Source organism: Alligator sinensis, unplaced genomic scaffold (assembly GCF_000455745.1).
Source record: "Alligator sinensis unplaced genomic scaffold, ASM45574v1 scaffold962_1, whole genome shotgun sequence".
Classification (NCBI taxonomy): Eukaryota; Metazoa; Chordata; order Crocodylia; family Alligatoridae; genus Alligator; species Alligator sinensis.
Genome location: NW_005842404.1, coordinates 853,813 through 863,307, shown reverse-complemented (window position 1 = coordinate 863,307; position 9,495 = coordinate 853,813). Strand labels below are relative to the sequence as shown.

Genomic DNA, 9,495 nt, shown 5'->3' with positions numbered 1-9,495 from the left:
GCCCTCTCACCAGGCGGGTGGCCCTCCTCTGACCCCTCTCCAGGCTGGCCACATCCCTTTTGAAGTGCAGTGCCCAGTACTGGATGCAGTACTCCAACTGCGGCCTGACCAAAGTCGCATAGAGGGGGAGTATCACCTCTCTGGACCGGCTTGAGATGCACCTTTGGATGCATGACAAGGTATGGCTGGCCTTGCTGGCTGCGGTCTGGCATTGGTGGCTCATGTTCATTTTGGAGTTAATAATGACTCCAAGATCCCTTTCCGCCTCTGTGCTTTCAAGAGGGGAACTCCCCAGCCTGTATTTATGCTGTGGATTCCTTCTCCCAAGGTGCAGCACCCTGCATTTGTCTGCGTTGAACCCCATCCTATTCTCGTCTGCCCACTTTTGTAGTCTGTCTAAACCTAGTTGCAGCCTCTCTCTCCCTTCAAGCGTGTCCACCTCACCCCACATCTCAGTTTCATCAGCAAATTTGGACAACGTGTTTTCCACCCCCTCGTTCAAGTCGCTAATGAAGATGTTAAACAGTGTGGGCCCGAGGACCGAGCCCTGGGGTACCCCCCCACTGCTCACATCTCGCCAGGTTGAGTACAACCCGTCCACCACTACTCTCTGGGTTTTCATAGATTTCATAGACATCAGGGCTGGAAGGGACCTCGGAAGATCATCGAGTCCAGCCCCCCGCCCAAAGGGCAGGAAGTCAGCTGGGGTCATAGGATCCCAGCAAGATAAGCATCCAGTTTCATCTTGAAGGTGTTCAATGAAGGCGCTTGAACCACCTCCGGTGGCAGGCTGTTCCAGACCTTGGGGGCTCGGACAGTAAAGAAGTTCTTCCTTATGTCCAGCCTGAAACGGTCTTGAAGTAGTTTGTGACCATTCGACCTCGTCATCCCTTGGGGCGCTCTGGTGAACAAACGTTCCCCCAGATGCTGGTGGTCACCCCTGATAAACTTGTAGGTGGCCATCAGATCACCCCTGAGCCTGCGCTTTTTCAGGCTAAAGAGCCCCAGGGCTCTCAGACTGTCATCGTAGGGTCTGCTTCCCTGACCTCTGATCATGCGCGTGGCTCTTCTCTGGACTCTCTCAAGCTTCTCCACATCCTTTTTGAATTGTGGAGCCCAAAACTGGACACAGTACTCCAGCTGCGGCCTCACTAATGCCGAGTACAGGGGGAGAATGACGTCCTGGGATTTGCTTGAGAAGCATCTATGGATGCAAGCCAGCGTTTTGGTTGCTTTACTAGCCGCCCCATCAGCCAATTTTTTACCCATCCAAATGTGGTGGGGTGGTGGTGGCGCACTCCCTGCTGTCATGGTGGGCAGGGACAGTTCCACATTTGGCCCTACCCCCACTTTTTGTCCAGTAAGGGGAGGGGTGAACAGGCACACTCCCCGCACCCTTGCCCCCACTGTTTCTGGGCCAGGCCCGATTCTCCCCCGCTTTGGGGTTGTTGTCAAGGCGCGGCAGTGGTGGGGTGCTGCCACCATGACCCCTCCCCCCCCTTTCCCCTCCCTGCCAGCTTTTTGTTGGGGTCTGGTGGCTCCGCATCCCCCTGCATCCAGCCCTGCCCCCACTTCTTGTCCTTGGCATTGCTTGAAGGGGAGTGGGGCAGGGGAGGCAAGGCCAGCAGTGCTGGCCTCACCTCCCCCACACTCCGCCTGGTCCTCGATGCAACTTGCAGGGAGCAAGGCAGGGGAGGCGAGGCCATGCTCTGAATGGTTCTTACTGCTGCTTCGCCGTCATGGTGGTGCTCTGCCATGCTGTCTCCTGTCGAACACTTGTGGAGCACTCTGATTGGCTGTTTCACTTAGCCAGTCAGAGTGCACATAAACTATTATGAACAGACAGACTAAGGCTTTTATACTGTTAGAATATATATAAGTGGTGTTTCATGTTGATCACAGAAAAGTGTGGATTTTGGGTTACTTTTTTAAATCTGAAAATTGGGGATTTTTTAACTTGGAGGAAACCAAGATCACTGGTAATCATTATCCTTTACCTTTTAAATTTGCAAAGCTCTCCACGGCACATGCCATTCATTCTTTTATTTACATTTTTATATTGCACTCCTCACCATGATGTTAGTGCTTTAGTTTTCCATGTTCCTCAGCTTCAAATTTAGAAATGTAACTGAATTTAGATCATGCCTCAAGTTCTGTTAATTCCCTCTTGAATCATCACCCTAAAGATATTATTTCTGCATCAGCCATACTACTGGCAGGCATAGTTTCCTGTAATCTATAGAAAGACCTTTATATTTATTGTTGAATGTGTACACTCACAAACATTATCTGTTTTTTTCTCTTTTGCAAATATCTATTTTTTTATATACACATGAATTTCAATAATTGATTTATATGTAGTTATCAATTGTTGGCCTTATGTATTTCATTAAAACTGAATCTAATCTTTCTCAACATCAATTTAATGTAACATTTTGCCTTAAGTTAGAAAAAGATATTGCATCCTAACATATGTAAAGCATTTTTGTCTGCTTAAAAACAACCCTAACAGACACGCTTTGTTGTCATTGCTGAGTCAACAAAGAAGAACACTTTATACTCTTGTTACATGGAATATATAATGGAAACAGAAGAAGAGTAACTCTTAAAACAGTCTACAGAGAGCTGTAGATAATAAACATCCTACTTGAACTGAGATGATGATAGCAGAAAATGCATTAACTAGATGGTGAAACAAAAACGAACAAAGTTGACAGCTCGATTGTGCAAACTGAAGTGGACTGGCCACTTTGTTATGAGGTAGCCTGTGTTAGTGCTAATGTGTTTTACATTAGTGTAAAATACTGACTCCTGGCATTAGAGTTAATGACAGAAATCTATAACAGTTCTACCTTGCCTTCCCATTTCATACAATTCAACAATAAAGTAAGATCTTTATCCATTAAAGGTCTGCACAGTATTAGAGACAACTGTATACTCCCTGCAAATGACAGATATTTTCTATAAATGCACGATATCAAGTTCTTCATATTTTGGTAAGAATTTTATAAAAAAGTGATACCAAGATATATGTTTTTCCTTTTTGTTTTTCAACAACCACAAGTATCAGTGTTGAAGTGTTTTAATTGCTCAGATAGGAAGATGTGGAATGTGATCTATATAATGAGGATTTGTTCCAGATAATCTTGTGGAGATAATATGCTTGTAGATACTGCTAACTGAAATGCCATTCAGTATTCAATTTATTTAAAAAAATCAATTTTACATGGAACATTATGCTAATTTAAAGTACTAACTCTGGCTTGAAAGATACCTTATATTAATGTTTATGAAATAAAATAAATTACATCTTTATAATTCTATTGGGCGCATCCAGATGAGTCCACATGTGCCTCTTGCCCCATCTCAAATCCCTTTGAGACAGGGCAAGAGGTACGTGCAGAAACAAAAAAATGTTCCCCGCACTGCAAGTTTGCAGCGCGGGGAGAAAATTAGACCCCTGGATATTCAGGGGTCTAAAAAAACTGAAGCTTAAAAAAGTGGGACAGGGCACAGTCCCGAGTCAACCAGAGGCTGGGTCCTCCATGGAGACGCTCTGGCTGCGAGAGCATCTCTGTGGTTGTCCCCTCACCCTGGTGCTGAAACATGCAGCCTGCCTACCCGGGCCCCCTGCCAGTAAATAGGGGGTGGGGGGCCTGGAGTAGTGGGGAGAGGACCATGGGGGAACCCCTGCTGGCCCCGCTCACTCCCCCAGCCCTCTGATCCCAGCCCCACCCCCCTGCCTGTTGTTATCCCTATTTTTATATGTGAGATCCTGAGCCAAAGCGGCAAATGAAGCAACTTCCCTGCAGTCACTCAGCAGGCTATTGAGAGGCAAGAACAGAAGCCAGGTCTCCTGGTTCATGATCTGGGTTGCTTCCCGTTAGGATGCACTGCCTCCCTTGTTTAGTAGTTCGTACTTGCATGTGTTGATGCTATGCTTTGAAAGAGGAAAATAAGTAGGGTTTGGGGTTTTTTGTCAAACCTAGTCTTTGCCCCCCTGAATCCTGACAGAAGGAAATGCTTTTGTCTGAGAGATGCATGGGCTCCATTGCCAATGATGCTAGCAACACCCAGCTTTGTATCTCCTCGATCCACGAGAGCAGCCTCTGGAAGAGGTGCAGCTGGCAACAGTGAAGTGACACTCATAGGGAATATGAAAATCTGCTAATGCACTATGAGGGCAGGAACCATATTTTTTCTGTTGTAGATTACCAATCTTTCATGCAGATGGAAACTTCTGTATATTACTATGGTGTTGTTAAACAGAGGCTCCAATTCATTGCATCTGCTTTTTATTTCACTGCACATGTAATCTGGCCACTAAGCTGTTTTAACTAGCCTAGATATCCTTTAATGGCACAGTTGCTCTAGAGGTGCTTATGTCATGCCCTCCAGGCTACCAGTGTAGTTGAGAAATAAGAATGTGGTGTGATGGAAAGGTGTGTCATGAGATGCCCATACCACAAGTCAGTCATCAAATGCAGTTTTGGTTTCTCATGCCTTTCTATGCGAACTCACAAGGGAAAAAAGGGTCCTAGAACTCTTATACAGAAAGCTCTTATGTCCGTATTCTTCAGAGAGTCCAAATAGTGGTACTTGGAGCTATTACTGGTGGCTTGGTCACATTATACTGACTTTCCTCCCTATTTCTAGTTGGCAAATGATACATAACTGATGGAAGGGGAAAGTGACACTAAATATACTGCATGCTTAGATTTTGAGAGAGACCATATTATGTACCCAACAAACACGGATGAAAATACATATATACTTTTATAATAATACTTTTCCATTTGAATAGCTGTTGTCCTTTTCACAGGAATGTTGCTTTATTATAAATAGGGAAACAAGTGATTCATTCAGTTGATAATGGAAGGGGAGATGATCCTATGAGAGGGACTGGATTAGCTTCTGTGGTACCCACACTTGCCAGTTAGCTTAATAAATTGAAAGCTATGCTTTTTCTTCAGAAGAGTTCTCTGGAATTACATGTAGAGCTTCACATAGATGGCTTGCAAAAATAAAGAACTTTTGCATAAGAGTCTGTTTTGTTTGATATTTTGAATGAGGGAAGGTAAAAGAAAATTGGGTTAGAAATCATTTTAAAATCTCCAAAATCCTCATACAAGGTCTTGCAAGAGAAGTCCATGTTACGTTACAGTTTAGGTGAGGGGTCGGTAACGTTTTTTGGTGGAGGGCTGGAATGACCTAACTCAGATTGGAGGCAAGCAAGCACTAGGACCTGGCCATCTTCAGTGCTTCTCCCTGAAGTTCAGGGGAGAGCTCCCTTTCTGCTGGAGCCTGTGCCATCCAGCTGTGGTACATCATGGGCAAAGCTCTCTTCTACTAGAGCCCTGGATGCCTGATTGCAGTACAACATGGGGAGAGAACCCCCCTCTCCCAAAGCCATGGCTCTGCAGACTGGATCCAAAGGCTCCATGGGCTATAGGTTGCCAACCCCTTGTCTAGGTAATTGCCTTTGGCCTAACTGAAAATTCCCTTTCCCTGAAAATAGCTTCACTTTGTTTTTCATATCCTGTTTTTAACAGTGTTGTTCTGCACTGCTATATTCCATTTTGGGGGTTAGATGCAGTTCATGAATGAGTGAAGATATTTCTGTTTATAGGTCAAAACCCTTCCCATCTAGTCTCATAATTATCTCAATTCAAGGTACTGAGCTACCTGCAGAAAAGGAAATAAGATTTGGCTCCTAGCTTGTAAATCAGTACTTGAACCTTTTTCCCCCCGCCTCTAACAGCAATGATTTATGAATAGCTCATGATAAAATGTTGCCTACCCTCATATTTTTCCTGGAGGAAAAGCATAGCACTGTTCATTTAGATCTTGACATGTAAGTAACAGAGAAAATAACTTTTAAAAATTCATCTGAATGTGTACTTGTATGTGATACTTATCTCTACATGTCTTTTATTAAGGATTTCAGTTATTTAAGTGAATAGCTAAAGTTTTTACTAAAGCTTTTCATTCATCATTAATGATAGGCCAAAGTTTGAAGAAAGTAAAATCATGAATAATCTTTCTTAAATAAAGCAGGATTTCTGGGAATACTGCTATAATTGATTTTTTTACAGATGATTATTACATTCAGAATCTGGAACCATAAGGATTTTTGTGAATTCACAATTACTTTTGATTGTATTAAATAAGAATTTTGATCAAGATATAGTGTATAAAATATGGATTTGTATCTTGACTGCAGATCTTTCAGCTCAAAAGCATCAGTAATGGATATTCCTAATTGCATCTTAAATTATTCATGTTTTGAATGGACTTTGTGGCTAGATTCCCTATTCTGTTTATTCTTCTGGTTTGGTTTATTGTTGTTGTTGGATTTGAGGTTGTCAGAGCTAAAAAATATGTTTGTCAGGTAATTAATAGGAAATTTTCAGATGAGCTGAATTCTAAACAGTGAAGCACTGTTTGGTTAAGATACCAGTTCTAGGAATGAACATCATAGTTGACTTTAGCTAGAATTGAAGAATCACAGAAATAAAGTATATTAAGGAGGAAAATAAGAAATATGCTAGTTTTTGCCCACTGTAGGTTAACTGTAGTGTTTCAAAACCTGGAATTAATGTATTAATCCAGAAGGGTTTCCAGCAATAATGTTTTTATATTTCAGCCACTTGGAGCCAGTGACTATTTGGAAGTATCTGACAATTTTGATACGGTCTTTGTTCGCAACATACCACTATTGACAATGGCACAAAGGACTCAAGCTCGCCGCTTTATTACTCTTATTGATACATTTTATGAGCACAAGGTAAGAACTAATTGTTTCAGATATACACATGCATAACATTAGTATCTTTAAAAATGACTAATTTAGAAATTATGGCTTCCTATTGATTTATTTGTTAGTAATGTGAAAGTCATTCATTTCTTGTAATGCTACCATGTGCTAAAAACAAAAACAACATTCCAGAGTGGTCTCACATAACACCCTAAGTCAAGAACAGTAAATATTACAATGTCTTAAAATATGTTACTAAGTCTTAAACATCAGCATAAATGTAGGTCTGGGATTATATGTACATCTTGAATAAGGATGGTTTCCGGAACAATAAAATAAATAACTACATTGACATTTTTGTCATTCTAATAATTTATGACTGTATCACTGAGCTCAGCTCCAGAATATTAAAAATAGCTTGGAAGGGACCATTTGGCTGTTTGCCTGTCTGGTCAGGATTCACAGAGTATTAAAGTGTTAATGGATTTGTTCAAACATGTTATTAATTTTAGAAGAGAATATTCACTGTAGACATTAGATCAGGTTGCAGAACTGCTAATGGAATAGTAACGATAAATGTAGCACTTAACTTGGATTTACAAAGGCTTCAATCATGAAAGCAAAATCAGCACTATTAAAACAACAGAAAAAGCCATTACTTGTTTAAACTGATCATTTTTTTAAAAAGTAATGAAAGATATTAAGCTCCATACTGTGTGTGATTACATATGCACACACTTAAATATTTATGTAATCAGGACATATCGATTGAGACTTCTCAAGAATGTTCTGGCAAGATGATCAGTGATCACAAGGGCCCTGATTCAGCAAAATACTTAAGCATGTACCTAATTTGAATCACATGAGTGGTCTATTGAAGTTAGTTCAGTTACTTAAAAGTTATATACTGGCTTTAGAAATTGTAGATATTGTTATATTTTCTAAGAAATTATGTATACAGTAGGTTAGATTAACAAAAGCATAGAAAAGTAAAGCTTGATGGGACCTCAAGAGATGGTTGGGTCCAACCTCCTGCTTTAGGCAGGATTGTCCCTATGTAATGGCCATCTCACATTAGATTTAAGACATATTAACTGCTCTTAAAATGCAAGCATCCATGTGTTCGGAGAGTAAAACACGTGCAAAGTACAATCATATAGTAGCAAGGTTAAGACTTTTCGTGGGAGGAGAATCTCCAGGTCATAGTAAGTAACACATGTTCAGCAATCAGTGGACTGCTCCATGGAGATATCATGAATATAAGACCCTGGTGTGGGGCTGGGGCTGGGGCTGACAATCAACAGATCACACATAATATGGAGCTTGATATCAGATGATTTTTAGTTCCAGCCCCTGCATCACACTAGAGCTGGTTCAAGACTGCCAGTGGCAGAGACTCAGTTCATCCTGTGGATCCAGGGTAGGTGCAGATCCAGCAGCAAAAGCAGCACCTTCTCCTCGACTTGGCCTTTCTGTGCCTCCCTCTGCCTGCTGTTAGCAGAAGAAACCTAGCTTGCCTCTGTGTGCCAGTGGCAGGTGCTCCCAGATTAGGCAGTCCTGGTTATGTAGCAGGGAGGTCATGGGCTTTGGGTATGGGAGTTGCATACTATCATGGGCAGACATGTGATCTGTGGTGTCCACTGCTGGGGTCAGTGTCAGGGATGGAGGAAGGGAAGGACAGGGGGTGGGTGCAGCAGGCTCCAGCCCTGTCCATAGTGAGCTGAGATCTTAGCAAGCATCATCATGTGCCTGCTCAGAACACATTTGAACTTTTTAATATGACATAGTAATGCTTATGGCAGTAGTCCCCAACCAGACAATTGGGGAGCCTCTTTTGTTCGATCCTAGGCTGGAGGGGGTGGGCGTGTATGCACATGTGTCCCCCCCACAGCCCAGCAGGTCAGTCTGTGGGGGTGGGAAGATGCAGGGGCCAGATCAAGGCCCCCACAGTGAGGAATGGACTGAATGCAGCACACAGGAGCAGGGAAAGGTGAGTGGGGCCCTAACTCGGCCAGGTGGCGGAAGGATTGGAGCCGGGGGGGGCCTCCTGCTGCTGGGTGCACCCCAGTCTAGGCCCTGGGGGCACATGCCCCCCTTCTCTGTGGGGTCAAAGGTGGCTGCCACTGCCCACTGTACCTTGAGCCCTGCTTCAGCTGGCTGTGTGTGAGTGCAGCTCAGCCCAGCGGCAGGATGCACATGGCGTCCAGCTGCTCCTGGACCAGCTGCAGCGGAGCTCGGGGTGCAAAGCCCAGCCCACAATGGCAGCCACCTCCACCGTGCACAGATGGGGGTGGGGCACATGCCCCCTCCAAACATGGGGCAGCATGGGCAGCTGCACCAGCGGTGAGGGACAGAGTGGGGCTGGGGCAGGGGCAGGCCCCGCACAGCTGGGGCGGGAGACGGAGCCATGAGCGGCTCATCGGGGGGGGGCGCTGGAAGCGTGTGGGTCACGCACCCTGGGAGGGCATGGAGGGCATGTGCCCCAGGATCTGCACACCAGGTGGAGTGGGCTGTGGGTTGGGGCTGGGGCAGCGTCAGACTTTTCCCGGCAAGGATGTTGGGCCGGGCTGCACTTGAGCCAGGCAGCAGTAGCGGTGTCGCTGGGAGTGAGGTTATGGGGGGCGCTGCAGCCACCCAAAAATTCACTGTAGCCCCTCCTAATATAGATTCATAGATGTTAGGGTCAGAAGGGACCTCAATAGATCAACGAGTCCGACCCCCTGCTCAGGCAGGAAAGA

At 44.2% G+C, this 9,495-nt stretch overlaps 1 protein-coding gene across 2 annotated transcripts in view; it reads left to right on the top strand.

Moving 5' to 3' along the window:
* The window catches only part of AFG1L (AFG1 like ATPase), a 116,652-nt gene that overhangs the window by 99,314 nt on the left and 7,843 nt on the right, over window positions 1-9,495 (top strand). For both annotated transcript variants that reach the window (XM_025211401.1, XM_006029930.3), the window contains exon 11: window positions 6,647-6,787. In XM_025211401.1, the coding sequence (XP_025067186.1) occupies window positions 6,647-6,787 (141 nt within the window). The remainder of the gene's footprint in view (window positions 1-6,646; window positions 6,788-9,495) is intronic.